The 18,530-nt window shown below is 35.8% G+C and overlaps 1 protein-coding gene across 4 annotated transcripts in view; it reads right to left on the bottom strand.

Annotated features, from left to right (window-relative positions):
* The window catches only part of CMTR1 (cap methyltransferase 1), a 41,984-nt gene extending 30,302 nt beyond the window's left edge, over positions 1-11,682 (bottom strand). The window contains exons 1-5 of one of the 4 annotated variants that reach the window (XM_081942157.1): positions 11,347-11,682; positions 9,246-9,383; positions 6,798-6,952; positions 3,002-3,160; positions 2,571-2,663 (exon numbers count right to left, since the gene is read on the bottom strand). In XM_081942157.1, coding sequence (XP_081798283.1) covers positions 2,571-2,663; positions 3,002-3,160; positions 6,798-6,952; positions 9,246-9,378 — 540 coding nt within the window. In that variant the 5' untranslated portion in view covers positions 9,379-9,383; positions 11,347-11,682. The remainder of the gene's footprint in view (positions 1-2,570; positions 2,664-3,001; positions 3,161-6,797; positions 6,953-9,245; positions 9,384-11,346) is intronic. The other 3 variants (XM_081942155.1, XM_081942156.1, XM_081942158.1) reach the window with 3 other exon arrangements.
* Between the last annotated feature and the right edge of the window lie 6,848 nt (positions 11,683-18,530).

The raw sequence follows: 18,530 nt of genomic DNA, 5'->3' as shown, positions 1-18,530 counted from the left end.
ATTGCTGGCAGCATCAGCCTAAGCCCAGGAGAAGAGACCCCCTTTTTATAATAAGTTGCTAACTGGTGCAACTTGCATGAATCATCATTTTCCATCTGAATCATTACACCGTCTTAACAAGATCATCACCTTTTTTTAAAGATATGGTATTGTTAACAAAATTTAAGACTGAACCAAAACAGCGAAGGAAAAACAATTTACAAACAATGTAAACCCCATTAAGACAATGTACACATTTTAAACACTGGGGCGTTTGGAGTGCTTGCAAATAAGAAATGTTCAGCCATTCAGCAGGAGAAAAGGAAGCCCTGCCTCACCCTGATGTAGTTTCACAAACTCATCACCACCAGTGCATTGGCCACAGTGTTCCCGATTTTGGAGCACCTGATCAGAAAGAGATGCTTAATCTACATAAACAGTCTTACTATAAAAACCATCATGGGGAGCCCAAATGTTTGCTTATCACATATAAATGGATACAAAAAGAAATAAAGCTTTGTGGGTCAGGGAGAAGGGAATCTGTAAAATTATCTTTGCTAACTGAAAATGCCCTTGTATGAAGCTGACTCTTAAAGTATACTTTTAAATTTTCATATCCTATTAGTATTTCACAACTATAGAATGACTTATAGCAGCTGAACTGGAATAGAAGCATTCCTTATTTCCCCCTTCAAAGCCCCTTCCCTGATATGGTCTCGAAATTCTACTCCACAGAATTCTGAGAGCAACAGGGACAATTTAGTAAGACTTTCCATGCAATTGAGATTCATCTAACATACACAAGGCTAACAAAATATTCATTTTATACCAAGTTCAATGCATAGTGTTCAAATTCAAACCAATTGTTCTATCTTATAGAAAAAACTCAGAGACAGTCTATATCTACATCTCCAAGACTCTTGGGAGTTGGGCAGCATATAATTTTCATACAATGTTTCATTATCATCTTCATCGTCATCATTTTTTTAATAATAGGAAATATGGTACTTTCAGATATGGAAATAAGGAGTCTACCTTAACTGTATTTTTCAGTACATGAACAGATCCATTCAGTGTTAAGTCGCAAGCATGGCATATTTTCAGTCTGAGCAACATGGAGAAAGCAAGCTTATATAAACTCCCCTAAGAATATATTATCTCAGCAGTAGTCAGCACATCATTTAACAATATGCCAAAATCCAATGGAGGGGAAAAAACTATTCATCTCTCTGCTATTACTTACATTCTGAGCTACACTGCCACCTTTTAGAACATGTAAATATTGAAGAGCAATGGTCTATGCCAGACAGACAAATGGCATTCTACAAAATGAGAATATCACTGGAGCAAATGTGATTTCCTATTGCTCTATTGAAACAGCTTGTCACGTTATTCAAGCTTTCACAAATACCAAAATCAGAGGAGTGAAGAGGCACTATTATATAATTTGAAACTGACAAACAAGGGCAGCCAGCCATCCACTCAAGTGCATCAAGCTGCTTATTTCATAGGAAGTACGGGCTGAGAAGGGTCTCCCAAGCACAAAGCATGAATATGTATCCCAGCCACAAAAAATATCCACGACGCTTCTTTGGCACATAAGAAAATAAAACAATTCTGTTTACAGGTACTTTCATAAAATAACATTAAAGAAATATAATTGCTTTCCAGGCTTTATGGATGCTCAGTCCTATGGCTACAAAGTTGACTTGGCAAACATGAGCTAAATGTAAAAATAAAAATGGAACCATGTATGATATCCTGAAAGAACAGAATTAAAATATTGGGGGGGGAGGGGGGTGCCCTCAGTGGAAATTCATTTAAATAGGATTTCATTAAAATCAGGTACTAAAAATGTGAAGTGTAGGTCTCACCAGTAATTGTATTTAAAGGTTGCAAAGATCAAGATATTCTACTTATATTTAAAGTTCTTAAATTTATTATTTTAATATACTTTCATAGTTTCAATTTTATTTAATAAAATTATATTATATAATATAATATTTATTATTATATTGTATTTATTATTATATTATATTATTATAATATAATATAATATATTATAATATATTATAATATTATAATATTATATTTATAATTTTCCATATCTTTAAGCATACTTGGCCACCTTTCTGATTTTTAACTAGCACGTTTTCACTCTTACCCAATTCAGCATGTAATTTTTTGTTTGTTTGTTTACCTAAGCAAGTAAAGAAATTTATATTCATGCTATATTGTCATTGATCATTAATAAAAATTATCCATTTATTTTTCACTTTTTTATTTCCAGGGCTATGCTTTTCAGCAGTTCAATTACATTTCTTTATCTCCTGACTGATCTTTCAGTAGTTTAAAAAAAATCATGGAACAAAAACAACTATTTTAGTTTCTGTGTATAAGTGTTCTAACAATTTTTCAGACCCTGCTTAACAATCTTCATAATACATTAACATATTTTCTCTTTCTTAGAACTTTTTTATTACTTCTGATTATAGATCTCTTTAGCTACAATATTTTTGCTTTGTTTTTCTGTAAACATCAGTAATAAAGATTTGGCAGTGATTATTTCCTCTGTTGTGCAATCTGAATACCTTTCCTATCGTCATCCAATCCTTCATTTCTTCAGCATCTGGAATTTCTGTGGTACATTCTGGGCACCAGTCCGCTTGCTCATAAGCACTAGCCTGTGGACAAGAGAAAGATGATTTCAAAAGAGAGCCTATAAGTATAATAAATCTGGCTCAGCGTTCACCCATAGATCAGAAAACCAACCTCATTCCAATTTTTACTAGAGTGCTCGGAGAGAATCAGATTTCTTACTCTTATTATAGGTATCGAAACATTCTTCTCATCCAAGAATAGAAATCAGTGTCTGATTTCAGATAGTAAATCCTCAAATGAGGATTTTTATAATGAACTTAACTGAGTCAGTAGCACAAAGGAAAATATCTATCAGATCTCTTCACAATAGGATATTCTGAGAACAGGATATCAGAAGGAGATTTAAGGGAAATGTCATTACCTCTGGCTCATCTTGCCAATTGATGTTCATCTCTCCATCAAATCCTTTCAGAATGAGTCCCAATCCACGCCTTCCTTTTTGTTGGGAGGCTTCCACAATCTCTTGCCTTCCCTGGCCATATTTGCCAAGACCTTCACCTTCTCGAAAGCCCATCTTAGCCTACAAGGTAGTAGAAAAGTTATTTTATGTCCTTCCGCTACTTTTCAGCAAAGAGCACTTTGATTAAAAATATTTTTTTACAGAAGATTTCCAGATTCTCCTTTCAAATATATTCAACTTAACCAATAGGAAAATTATATCTAGAAAATGAAGCAGAAAAAAACAAATGATGAAATAAAACTATTACAAATAAGCAACCTGCAGAGAACACAGTAGTGATTTCTTACTATACTTGCAAGGCATCTTCATTTAACTATATTCAGTTGTCTTCCTTCAGTGCCGAGTTTCTTCTGGAGCCTAACGTTTTTATCCAGAGAGATAACAATATGACTTCCATATGCCAAATTACACTTAAAGAACAATATGCCCATTTTGTGTAAGGGAACATAAGGACCCTATCCTATATAAAATCCAGAACTATCTTCTAAAACCCTAACAAATACACAGACTCAGCTACCACCCTACAAGCACACTTACAAATGAGTGTTTTGCAAACTAAAAAATCCTTTTAAATCTATTTCAAAAAGTCATCAAGAAATAATTAAAAGAGATAATGCTATGGTCCAGAAAGATACAAGTAGGGTGACTTTCCACTTCAGGTAAATTTATTGCATTCTGTTTTACTGCCTTTTCCCCAACCTTAGTTTCAATAAAAAATATGTTTTCTTCCCATATTAAAACTTTTCATTTCTCGGGCTGTAACTGTCAAACTCAGTGAAATAAGCTAATAATAATATTTTTACATCAAATAATGTAACTCAAATATTTTTGCAGATTATGAAAACTGAAATTGAATGGGCTAATTTAAATCATAGTCATTTCAATAAGAAAGTTTTGCAGATTCAAATTTTCTGATTCAAAATCTTCTGAGAAATCCAAATTTCCATCCCTGTTAATCAAAGATTATTTTGGCATGGTTGTAATCAAATAGTTCATATGAAATCAGTGCTACAAGTTTATCATCTCCAATGATAATTTTCTGAGAAATTAAAAACATTATAAAACAGTATTTAATAACTAATACTAATGTAGCTTTATTGCTTTATTGCCCATTTTTCTCAAGACAATAGCAAAACTTAATTTCTTGTGTACATGTGTGCTGTTAGCTGCCAGTTTACTACATTAGAACACTGGAAGTCTGATGTACTTCCTTGGATCAATAATATTTTTTTTTAAATGTAAAAAAAAATAACAAAGTAGTTTGTTTCTGTACATTTTGTTTCTATAAAGCAATTGTACAAATTGCTTTTAGATATATTCTTACACTGATAAATAATGTTGATCTTTAAAAAATGTTTCAATAAAAATACTATTGCATAAGAATATTAAACGAAAAAATATACACACTGCAAAAATACATCCACACTTCTATAAAGAAAAATGAGACTTTACTTTTCCAAAAAACAATCTCAACATAAACACTGCAGCACTTCTATCCCTTTCTCAGAAAGATATCACACCCTAAGTCACAGTGGTAAAAACAAAACAAAACAAAACAACTGGCATAAGTACTTTTCCACATTAAAACAAGCTCAATCCATAAAATCCCTATAGACAAATTACACCATAAAAAGAAAATATTCCCAAAGACAAGTAAAACCGTCATTTACAGTTAACGAAAACACTTTGATAATGATTACCAGAAAAGAAAAGAAAAGAAAAGAAAAGAAAAGAAAAGAAAAGAAAAGAAAAGAAAAGAAAAGAAAAGAAAACTATTATTTCTTTGCTCAACCTCAAAGACTCATTCTGGTTTGTTTAAGCAACCATGACTGAACAAATCCCAATTTGCATAAAGCATCCAAATAAAGCTGTTCCCCATCACTAACTAAACCATATCTTCTTAAACACAGTGGTTATATCGAAGATGCAAAGTAACTATGGCTTTTAGGAAGTTCAAGGCTCATTTTCTACCAATTACCAACACAGAAGTAATCCGTGATTCTGCCTAACATACTAAAATGTTTGTTAATATACATTACAAGTATATTACATTTGGTACAAAAATATTACTTCATGTAATGTTTGAAAGATCATATCTGACTTTTTCATAAAACAGACTTGTTTTGCACTTCTTTAAGGTTTTTAGTGCTTGCTTAAAAGGAAATATCCTATATTTCTTATATTTCAAAAAGGTCATGTAAACATATATTTCCAAGCACCAAATACACATGTATATAAAAATGTGTTACATACAGACATGCATTTTTATAGGAAATACATTGCCAAAGGTCCTAAACAAAGAATTTCATTTATCTTTAAAGATTCACTGAAGTAGGAATGCATCTGTACTTCTATCATTCAGATTCTTCTGGGATAATTTAGTTTGTAAAAGACAACACTGTCTATTAATTAAAATATTAAAATCATACGGGTAAACTCAGTTCATGTCTAATCCATGCCCCCTATAATACTAATAAATGTACAGAGTTAAATACATATTGATAATATATGTAACACAGAGATATTCAAGATGCTCACTTAATTGTCTCCTAAGAGCTACTGAAAATCCTACCCAAAGTAATCGTGCTCTTAAGTCTTCAATTATGCTTTGCTTTTTAAAACTTTTTTAATGTACATATTTTGGTGATAAGGCATCCTTTTGAAGGGTGACATACAGTCTGTGTAAAACAGAAACAATATAATCTACAATACCTAAAAAATAGAATTTTCAAAAATTAATTTAAATACTATAAAACAACCCAAAAAATTAAGCAACAAATCAATTTAAATTATTTGAAAATTAGGGCAGAAAACAATATGAAAGGGAAGCCAGTTTAGTGTGCTGAACTAAAAAAGAAAATTCTGATTTCCCTAGAAATTCCCTAATTGTTCTTCAAGTACGACTTAAAACAGTTTGCTTAATAACTGTTTGAAGTTACAGTGGCACTGGAAAAGTGACAAGATCATTTTCCACACTTACGACTGCTGCAGCATCCCCATGGTCATGTGATTTACATTCAGATGCTTGATAACTGACTCACATTTATGACAGTTGCCGTGTCCCGGGGTCATGTATCCCCTTTTATACCTTCTGATAAGCAAAGTCAATGGGGAAGTCAAATTCACTTAACAACCATATTACTAATTTAACAACCGCAGTGGTTCACTTAATAAATGTGGCAAGAAAAGTCATAAAATTTCTCACTTAGCAACATAAATGTTGGGCTCAATTATGGCCGTAAATTGAGGACTACCTGTAAAATGGAACTAGAAGCTTATTCCACACAGATTGCACTGAATTTCAAAATCCTTGAAAGTGAAAACAAATGCCCTCATATCAAACTACTAGTTCCTGGAGGTAAACAGAAAAGAATAATTACTAGGTTCTGAATAATAGTAGCTTAAACTATTTTAACCCTGACGTGTTGCCAGTAACAGGCTTTATGGTGGTTGAAGACATAACAAAACCAGGGAAAGACCAGAAATATTTAACTAAATGACAGAAGATTAAGGAAGCTCCATTAAGAGGCTATTACATTATTGTGACACTCCAAGAATATAAAGAGGTGTTTTAGTAGTGTTGAAAATCCGGAATCAATGGATAAGGATACCCTAACAAATAAAGAATGAAAAACTCTAATTTTACTCTCAGGATCAAGCTGGCAGATCCTACAGAGCAAGAGGTATTCTGACCCACCATGAGCTTCTGGGACACACTGTTGTACATTGAGTAGCGGGAAGATGTGCCCTCCACAAGGGAATCTGCACTGAATTTATTGCTGAAAGTGCCAAAAGAAGGCCGCCTCGCATTGTTCTCACTATCAGATTCACTGCTGCTTGTGGTGGAAGAATCTGAAAACCAAACAGAAGAAATAGAAGCTTGAAAAATCAGCATCACAACATATATTAGTCATGATCTACAAACATAGATTACCTTTTATCCGTTTGAACTATCAATACTGTCCCATTATTGGGCAGCAGTTCTCTGAAATTTTAGATTTCTAAAATGTCACATTCTGAAGTTGATACCAACTGCATTCACACTAGGTGGCCTAATACAGAGCTATGGAATCTGGAACATGCACATCTTCTTTCCTGTTTCCAAACACATGAAGATTGAGAATAATCAAACAGAAATGATCTTTTGAATAGAGAGAATGTGAGAAAGGGATCCGTTAGCTGCAGTCTCCATTTGAAACAGGATCACATAACACCTAATTTCTGTAGTGTAACTGCAGTCCATTATAATAACCTATTATAATCCCAAAAGCTAAGAGAGGTACAATGGGAAGCCATTGATATGTCAAGAGAATTTATCAATCTCCAAGCATCCCAGCTTAAGGTGTTGATGTCTATTAATCGAAATGCTTTCTAATAATTTAAATACTTTAAAATGTTTTCTCCACAAAACCATCCAATCCATATAGTACATAATAACATCCCTGCTCCTAGTCTAAATATTAAGATCAGTTAACGTGAGATGGGTAGAAGGAAAGCTGTCTTGGTGAGAACTCCTAACTCCAGGCTGTTTTCAGTAACTAAAAACAGACAAATGTAGGACAAAAAACAACCATTTCAGCCGATAGTTTGAAAATGAACTTTGCTTTAGATGTCTGTACTCTTAACGTCTTTGGGACTTAGTTATTTTATATTAATAATATAAATAATATATTAATAACTTTGTATTATTGTCTAGCAACTCATGACGTGTTGTTATTGTATATTTCCTTATCTAAACAGAATCAGAATGACCAAAATCAAAAAAGCAGCAGGACCTGGAATGCCTGCTGACTTCCTGCCAGCTTTCCCACTGACCTTCCTTGTAGAAAGTTGGCAGAAAGTGTTGGATAAGACAAGCACATGACTGTAACTGACCACAGTAGCAAAGCCATGCAGCAGCAGTGAATCCGATATATTTTGCCAAATTTCAATCCCATAGGACTCATACATCCTGGATTTTGGATGCATTCTATAAGTTAGCCCATTTGAGCTATGCTATTTCACAAATGTTGTCCTGTGAGGCACTGTTTCACTAAATTGAAGGTTATAAACAATCAAACAGACATGAGGGGTTTAGTTGTATATCAATTCTTTTAAATTGTTCTCTTGTGCATAGCATTGGGATTCTTTGGAGCAAAGAGTGATACAATAACAGCAATATTATCCACCAAAGTAGCTTCCATTTCCAAATCCATCTAGAAAGTCAAATTGGAATGAAGATAGATAAAAGGATCAATCCTTTCCAGACAGCTTGACATTTATAAGCAACTATTCATTCTGAGTCCGTCTTAAAATTATAAATCAGATATCAAACTAGTTTTTCAAAGCCACAGGATTTGTCTCCATCTCCTTCAAAGCCAATAAGATAATATTACTCCTCACTTATATATTTATCATTTATTTTTACAATCTATTCTTATAGATTACAGTGTATACAGACAGCACTGTCTTAACTGATTACTAAATTCAGACTGCACAAAGATGCAAAGAATACGTAGCTGGCCTCATTTTTCCATATATTTGTCAATATCCTTAGGTTGTACAAGCTAAAAACATTCCATTTTACACTAATTTACTTTGAAGGGAGTTGATTCTAGAGGAGCAAAAGTGAAGTTTAAATACTTTGTGTGGGTGGGTGGGGATTAACACAGCTCTTCCCTAGGACTTCTCAGAGTGTAGGTTTAATGGTACAAGTAGTCTACTTTAGTTTAGAAAGATTTCTATATATAAGCAAGGAACAATAAAGAAAACTGCTTAGAAGAAGCTCAACATGTGTTGATTTTTGGAACCTGACAGGCTTCCTTCTGTCATTTGTGCAGTTATTGTAGCTGTGACTAGATGTTGAATGTTCTTTGACTGCTCAAACTACATATCCCAAGGCCTTGTTGGGTTGGGCTAAAATATTCCACTACCTTCTGATTCACAATACTGATACCTCGTAGTATTTTTATTACAGAGCTCTCATTAATAACAATTCAACTAAGAACAGTGGGGAGATTGCTATAAATTAAATGCAACAAAGTTAGAGATAATTGTTTGAGCATGGGACTTTTAAAAATGTCATAGTTGCATTCTCCATCATCCAATGTTCCCCAAGATGACTGAAAGCTTCAGGAATGTATGTAATGATTGCTTCAATAAGTACCTTGAATTGCATGATTAATATTAAGTTGGGTTTCATCATCTGATGTGGAACTAAGAGTCAAACCCAACTCTTCTATCCTTTTTTTCTGCCTTTTCTGTGGGCTGCCATATTCAGGGTCTGTTCTTCTCTTCATTTTTACTGTAAGAAAATAGAGTATATTTTACCAACCAATTCATATACATCACATAATTCTAAGGCAATAGAATATCCTAGTTTCCAATCTTTTTATAAATATTTAACATAGAAAATTGGAGTGCCTCTGTGCATTTTAAATACTATTCATTTAAAAGAAAAAGAGTAGGAAAGGAAAAAATAAAGCTCTACCACTGTCTGTTTTCAAAGATAACATGTCTAAATAGGCCCCACAATTACCTTCCAAAACATTTTTGTTTCCATTTAGCGCATTGGTTATTTAAAAAAAACTATTATACTTATTTCAATAAAATGTTATTTCTCCTGAGTAATTTAACAAGGTAAAAGATTAGAATATTAAGCCTGTTTACTGAGATGACACCAATTCGTTAAGTTTCTTTCTAAATCATAAACATTTTCATTTTATTACTAAATGATTAAAACTTACTTTTGTACAAAATATACTGAATTCAACATTTACATGTTAAGACCATCTAAAATTCATTACACTATGCTTTTTATTGGAAAGCATAAATATTTCATAATTGGCCAGAAAAATGATATCAAAATTAATTAAATTTGATGTAAAATTCAGGTAGGCTTGGAAACTATTTTAGGATTATAATCCAAGAAGTGAGTTCATATCACACACAAAATTTGGTAAATTTCTCCTAACATTGGAGTATTTTTATGATTTATACATTGACTCATACTGATATAGCTGTCAATTATTTAAATTAATATTTACTTTAATATTGAATCCAGCTTTCAAACTGATATACTATACCATTTTTTCTATTTTTCTTGTTTCTTTCTCTGATCATATTGTATTGTAATTAAAAATGAAATTAAAAACAGTACATTTGTGATAGAATCATAAATATTTTTATTTGAGCCCCATTTATACAATGGAATTAATTGCTGAATCAAGATTTGTATAGGTTAGGGAGAAAAAGAAGAGGGATAATAAACATAGAACCAGTTAGGTGGGATTTATGTATTTATAACATGTACCCAAAAAACTATAGTTTCTAAAAAAAAAAGTTGAAGCATTAAGAAAAACTACAAATATTAAAAATGCCAATTTCATTCAAAAGGCCTTATTCCAGTATAATGTGATGGAAAAAATGAGCAAAGAGAGAATTGACTTTTATTAACTTTAGAACATAAGACAAATTTGCTAGAATACATTGCTATATTTTCCAAAATAATGAAATATAATATCAAAACTTTATTCCGATGTTTTTTGGCCTCAATGCCATGCCATGCCTAACCTCCCAATGGAAACAGGAAAGTGTATTTATTTATTATTTATTTATTTCTTTAGATTTCTAAACCGCCCCCTCTCCCAAAAAGGGACTCGGGGCGTGAATTGGATGGTCACTTTTTAAACTATAAGATACTCAGAATTATAAAGATAGAATTTTAATTGGGGTATCAGTTCCTGAGGGATAGAAATACTTAATTTTGCAAGAGAGGGAAGGAATGCCTTTACTGAATAAGATACAGACATAAAAGAATAAACAAACGGCACTTTATACATAGAGCAAAAAAATGTAATAAGGAAGCCCCATGGAGAAACTTCGGGAGCAAAAGGTGGTTGGGAAAAAAGTTTAAAGTCAACTCAGGCAAACTCAAAATGGGCAACCTTGAAAGCAGGTGAGCCTCCAAAACAAAACACCGCTGGGTCCAAAATAACCTATTTCCTTGGAAGTAGATCTGGATAACCCCAGGCTAATTTAACAAGAGAGCTTCCCCCCCCCCCAAAAAAAAAGCTCGGGCGGAGGCGAAGAGAAAGGCGAGGCGATGAAGGCAAGGTGAAGAGGAGTGAGAGGCGAGGGGCAAACGGCCAACGGCATGCGGGGCGACTGCGGTGGGAAAAGGTCATCATCGCCATGCTTATAACGGGCACAGAAGCAGGCAGGGGAGAGCGAGAGCGATGGGATCCTCTTGTGTGGAGGGAACGAACCGTGGGAGAGAGCACGAAGGGCGGACCGGAGAAGCCGGCCGTGCACAGCCAGCCCTCACCTTCCTCGTCTCACTCGCTTTCCCGCCCCGGGCCTTTGCCTGCTACACTCACAAGGGAGGGGAAGGGGGCTCTGCCTCGTGCCGGAACAAAGAGAAGAGAAGGGAAGAGCAGGGCTCGGAGCTGTCCACAGGTGCGGCTGGGCTTGGCAGGGAGGAACGGCAGCCCGACTCCCCGCTCCACTCCAACTCTACATACTCCGCCACAATTCACTTTCGTTTCCCGGCAGCTCCTCTCTGGGGCGGGTTCTTCCTACGAGCAGGCGCGCACTGATGACGCAAAGCAAAGACGAGGTGGGGGGGAAGGGGAGGTTGGGGCAGGCGCGGCTGAGAGTGGCGCCCCTACTGGCGGGCGGTTAGAACTGAGCAACGAAGCAGCTTTATTTCCGTTCCCGAAGGCAGCCGAGGCGGCAGGCGTGCCGGCGGAACTAAGTGCTTTGATTTCGTAAGGTAGTGTCCGTATACTTGTCAATTTCTGTAACCTACGGATGAGGCAAGTTAGGGCATTTTTCGCCTCTGTTTTCCAAACAGCTACTAATTCCCTTCCTCCGTTTTATGAAACCGAGTGAGGTATTAATTTCAACCTTGGGGATGTAGATGTAACTGCATGGATGGGAAACACTGTGTGGGTGTTCCATTGTTAATAGATAAATAATTCAAGTAGTTTAAATTAAATACAAACATTGAGGTTTTTAAAAAATACATCATCCATCGCCTTGGAAAAAAAAAATGTCTATCCACTCCCATAACATTGAGGGTATGGTAGTCTTTAATCAAACTGAAATTATAGGTACCCATCATATTGTTACTTGGATGTTTAGGCATATTGCCTTTTTAATAAAGGTGATATTAGCATTCTAGCATGGCATCCATATTTCCTTTTGAAGTTCAGGATATAATTTTTTTGTCCTTTGAGTCCAAACTATTTCTTTTACATTAGCCTTTTCAGCAACTAATCAGCGGGAGCAGATCCTGGAAGCCCTCAAATAAACTTACAAGTTTTAAGAAACATACAAACCTTGCAGGAAAGTAACATCACTCATATAAATTTGCTACTTGTGAAATTTTGTCTAGAATCAGTGTTTACTGTGTTCAGTTCTCACACATAATCAATTTCTGATCACTTGCTTTCTAAAGTAGCACATACACTGTTTGTAGGTGTCATTTGTTTCTGTCCCCTATATAACTACTTGAAAATCCCCTTTGATAAATGCTTCTTTATCTGGATTACTTAGTGATTCATATTTTCGAATGGTCAATAAAGCCCCTTTGCAAAAGTAAAAAAATTTATCTCCCAAATTCAGGGAATAGATCCTCAGCTCCACATAAATGCAGGGTGCTTGAGTTTCAAGGCAACAAGAGGTACTATGACAAGAGTGATCTGTTCTGTCTGATAGCATCTGAATTAGATTGCCTAAAAGACGCTTGCTCCTGGGGAGGAAAGCTATGACAAATCTAGAAGGCATACTAAAAAGCAGAGACATCACCCTGCCAACAAAAGCACATATAGTATAGTACAGCAATGGCGAACCTTTTTTGGCTCGCGTGCCACAAGTGGGGGGAGTGCAGGGGGGTCATGTGCGGGCGTGCCGCACCCATAATGCAATGCGCGACACCCCCCCAGTGCGTATGCGCGCACAACGTGCGACACCCCCCCCCCATTTTTACATGCTTTTTTTGCCCTCCCCAGGGTCCAGAGGCTTTATAGGAGCCTGAGGAGGGTGAAAAGAGCCTCCCCCACCCCCCGGAGGCCCTCCGGAGGCTTCAGGGACCGTCTGGAGGCTTCCCTGAAGCCTTCGGAACGCTTAAAACGACCCTCCGAGCAACCCGGAAGTCACTTCCGGTTTGCTCGGAGGGTCGTTTTAAGCGTCCCGAAGGCTTCAGGGAAGCCTCCGGAGTCCCTGAAGCCTCCGGAGGGCCTCGGGGGGGGAGGCTCTTTTCACCCTCCCCGGGCTCCTATAAAGCCTCTGGAGCCTGGGAAGGGCGAAAAATGGCTTTTAAAAAGGTGAACTCAGCTGGCCAGCTGACAGGGCAGTGCCTCGCATGCCCTGACAAATGGCTCCGCATGCCACTTGTGGCACGCGTGCCATAGGTTCACCGTCACGGGTATAGTATATCTCTAACCAGAGAAAGGTGAAAATAAAATGTTATTGTGAATCTATGCTTAATCTTGTTAAAACCTTCCAAGCTAGAGCAGCAGTGTTCATTAGCTGGAGATAATGGCACAATTTCAACAGCAGAAAGAAATTTTAAGTCTGCAAAAGATATTCTCAGAAATACAGAAATTATCAAACACATATGAGAGGATAGAGAAGAAGTTGGAAGACTTAGAGCATCTAACAGCAAATTATGATGAAGAAATTGGAGATGTTTATCAAGTGGAAAAAGTGGTGATTAAAATCCTAAAAATCGAAGAGGAAAATGAATATAAATTAAAACTGCTGATATTTATGGTGAATGGTTTGTCTCTGAAAATGGAAAAAGTGGAATACTGAAAGAGGCTTTAAATGCAGGGGAAATCTACCCCAGATGGCAAGGTACAGAAGAAGAAACAAAAGAATTTGTGGATTTAAAGAGAGAAATTTTATTAGCAATATCATTGATAACACTACCGACAATCAAAGATAAGCTGTTTAAGGAAACAGAAGAAGGGCATCGAAATTACATGAGAGATTTTATAAGCAAGGAGTTGCTAAGAGGAGTCCATACAAAGTTGGTTAAGGAGATGATTAGAGGACTGACACCACAAATGGCAGAAGATATGAGACTGTTTTGCTACTGGAAAGATACAGGTTGATAGATGGAAGAGTATAATTTAAAACTAGTTAAACTTAGTGAAATTTAGTGACAATAGATATAGTTAAATAAATAATTGATAATGATAATAATGTATACAATGTGTAGTGTTATAAGTAATAATTGGATATGAATATTGAAGAAGGAAGGACTCACTGGAGAAGAGCCCAATGCTGGGAAAGATTGAGGGCAAAAGAAGAAGGGGACGACAGAGAATGAGATGGCTGGTTGGAGTCACCAAAGCAGTAGGCATGAGCTTAAATAGACTCCAGAGGATGGTAGAGGACAGGAAGGAATGTTGGAGGAATGTTGTCCATGGGGTCGTGGTGGGTCGGACATGACTTCACAACTAACAACAACAGTGTGTTGTATGTGAGGACACCAGACACTTTGGAAGCTACAGCTGATTCAAAGCAAAGCGAAAGACAGGAGAATGCTGATGGGATAGTTCACTAGTGGCATATTTTTAACAATTTTACATCTTCATTGGTTTATTCTCAGTCTGCTTCAAATCCAGTTCAAGGTGCCATTTTTGCTCTTTAGAGCCCTTTCCAGCTTGTCTCTTGAGGATCCCATGCTCTTCTATCCAGCTGCTTCTAAACAGTTTTCACTAAAAGCCCTTAAATTACAATACTCCCACCTTTAGAGCTGAGACACATAGCAGCAAAGAGAAGCTTTTCCATATCAGTGGTCTTTTAAGAAAGAACCACCTTACTCAATACATTTATAGTAGGTCCTTTCAGTCAGCACCTAGGCCACTAAGGACCCCTTTTATCTATATTACCAGAATTTAGCAATCGATTCTTGAGTTGCCAAAAAAATCAATGAAAGTTTTCAGTCATTTAAAAAAAAGTACAGTATATGAAAAAAAACATTCAGTGCACTCAGAACAACAACATACAAATATTGCTCATTTTATACCATTTTTCCTTTAAAAAAAAAATCACTGTGATATAGCCCTGCCTGCTTACTCTTGCCCTGCAATCCTTGTCCCAAACAAAATAACTAAGCGTAGCCCCCGGCCTTGGAAACAGTTCTTACACTATTTTGAAAACGTTTTACACTTTCAAACTCCTGGACATTTTAAGTGGTTGTTTTTAATTTTTCCTTTGTTGCTTTTGTATCTTGTTGATTTTGATAGCAATATACCAGTGGTGGGATTCACTTACCTTTCCTAGCAGTTCACAAATGTGAGCGCATGCGCAGAAGGTTGCACATTTCATGGGGGTGGGAGACAGAGCAGCTGCCGCTACCAGTTCGCCGAACCGGTGAGAACCGACTGAATATCACCTCTGCAGTACACCTTTTGTGACTATACATTATTCCTTCTACTTTTAACGTGAACTCTAAACTGCTCTGGATTAAGATTTTCTGAACCACAATATTTAAAAAAAAAACCTTTTAAAATGCTATGATGCAACTAAAGTTTTCAGAATATAACAGAGTTTATGTAAGTAAAGATATTAAGTAAAGTTGAGTCATAAATACAAAGTATATTAAATTCCGATAGAGGTCAGAGAGAAAATAATTGTTTTTCAAGATACTTCATTTATGATTTTGTCGTCATGTTAGATAGAATATTCATATAGATCTACTTCAGTCAGAATTCAATGTACTACTGAAGTTGTCACATGAGTTTTCATCTGTCTTTTCCTGTGGTATTTCCTTATTCCATTTGCTTATTATTTATCACTCTATTTGCATTGTATCTTTTTTCATTTAACATGCATGCAGCCGTCTAGCCGGCTTTCTGGGGCTGAGAACTGAATGGAAATTCAGCATCAGTAACAAAATACACCTGGTTGAGCATTATTCTAAATTGAAAAGTCCTTTGTACAGCACATTTTTTCCATCTTCCGTATTTGCATTAAGAAAGGGATCCTTATCTTACCTACTTTGGGACATAATGATCGGATAGAAAAACTCAAGAGAAAAAGTATAGAACACTGACTTTAGTGGCAAAGTTGTTCAGGATAGACTCCTCTTGGATCGAGTATGATGGTAAAAATAAATAGCATCCTTTTCAAGTTTGATAGATGGAACTTTCTTTCATCTAAATTTGTTCACAGAACACTCTTCTGATAGCAGACCAAGAGCACTAAGAACCATCATAAAAATAATTGCACTAAAGCTTCTTGGATGAGAAGTGAAACATCTTCAAGGAAAAAGAAAGTCCAATTGCCTCTTGAAAAAGCACCTTATGTATATATATATATTTACTCATTTAACTAGGTTGTTAGGACTTGTGTGGAGAACATATCAAATTTTAGGTAATATTTATGCAGAAATATGGAAAATTCAAGAGTCATACATTTTTAAATACTACTGTATCAGGGGTGGGTTCCTGAACCAGTTATTACCGGTTCACTGCTCACATGCTTTGCTCTAACGCCTGCAGAAACCACCTCAAATATGCATTTCTTATAACTGCCTAACAGCTCTGATATCACCTGGGAAGATTTTTTCCCCCATTCCTCCAGATTTCTTTCAGCTATGCAATGTTTGAGGCGTTTCTTGCATGCGCAGCCATTCCAAATTGCCCCACAGCACCCCAGGTCCAGCTTTTGACTTGGCCATACCTCTAAATAGAACCCTCTATTTTTCCCTCAGCTATTCCTTGACATGTCATGTTGCAAGGTTCACTTTTAGTTGAGGTTTAAGCTTCAAACATTACATTAGCCTTAAACGCCCACTGATGCAATGAAGAATTCATAGTAGATTCTATGATGGTGAACTACCCAGTGCAGCAAATCACACCCTAACTTTAACCTAATTTCCACCATCATGCTTTACAGTTGGTGTCAGGTTCTTCTGGTGATATATTAGGTTTTCAGTAAACATGTTTTCTGGTACTGTGGCCAAATAACAATCTTTGTCTCTTCTGTCCAGAGGACATTGTTCCAGAAGATCTGGGCTTTGCCTAGAATCTGTTCATGAGCAAACTTTAGTCTTGCCCTGATGTTTTTTCTGAACAGCAAAGTTTTCCTCTTGACCCACCTTCCATATAGATCTAATTTGTGCAGCTCGTGCATTTTGATATCAGCAGTAACAGCAGCTAGTTGTAGGTTACATTATGAAATTTTGGGATTCTTAGAAACTTCCTTCAGCAATTTGTGTTCTGCTCTTTGGCTGAACTTGATGGGACAGCCAGACCTGGGAAAGTTGGCAGTTGTTTGAAATATTCTCCATTTGCAGATGATCTTTTATGCAGTGGAAAGATTAATATCCAATTTTTTGGCAAGCTTTCTAAATCGCTTCCCAAAGTCATAGACAATTATTATCTTCTTTCTGAAAGCCTCGGAGACATCTTTTGATATAGGCCCATGATACCACACACTTCAGCAACTAAGAGTAATGTCTCAGGTTTGAATAAGACAAGTTCCTTCCAAATCTTCTCTAACAATATTCTAATCATTTGCACCAGATGTAGCGCACCTAAGTCTAGTTTTAGGTATTTGAAAGTACAAGTATACTTGTACTTTACCAATATTGTTAAAATGAAGGTCAAATGTTGAAATATGTTGAAAAGGTCAAACATTTCAATGGGGGTGTACTTAACTTTTTTCACATGGCTGTAACTTCACCAATAAATTCTGGGCTGAGTAGTCTGAATAGGACCTTGTCACATATGGGTTTTGCTACAGTAATGTTTTGACAACTATTGAGGCTGCTTACAATTACTTGTAATGATATTTAACATTTACATTTGCAAAGACCAGTTATTAAAGTGTAAAATTAATCATTCTTGACTGAATTGACTGTACAAAAATCCATAAACAAAGAAATAAAAGATTATTTCTTTTTTATATCTTTCACCTTAATAAATAGATAAAACAATGTCTTCAAGTAATACCAAAACAAAAAAGAAGGCATAGTCAATTGCTTGATGGTTTGAATGCAAAGCCTGGAACACGGATGTTGTACACTTATGACAACAAAATTCTAGAACAGTAGTATTGTGCGATCTTCCAGATCTTTGTTCAGATATGCACCTTCTTCACTCTGCTTTTTCAGGTGATTTTCTTCACTTTAGTCTGAAGGTATCCTGAGTAATTATTCCCACCCACCCACCCACCCCCCAAAAAAGTTTTGAATTAATTCTATTCTATTCTGGCAACAGAAATTGAGAAAAACAATTTAGATCCTTTTATGGAAAACACAGTACAGTTCCTGCAAACTTTTAACAATTATCTTCAACATTTTTTAAAGTTATAACTGAGGCTACCATTCTTATTCTTCTTAGGAACCTATATATATAGCTGTCACAAATGATACATCATAGTATATACTTCAGTTGACCAACTATCATTGTTAAAGTTACTGAGAGAAAAT

Source organism: Natrix helvetica, assembly GCF_964273705.1.
Source record: "Natrix helvetica genome assembly, chromosome: 2".
NCBI lineage: Eukaryota > Metazoa > Chordata > Lepidosauria > Squamata > Natricidae > Natrix > Natrix helvetica.
This window is presented reverse-complemented; position numbering and strand designations above follow the sequence as displayed.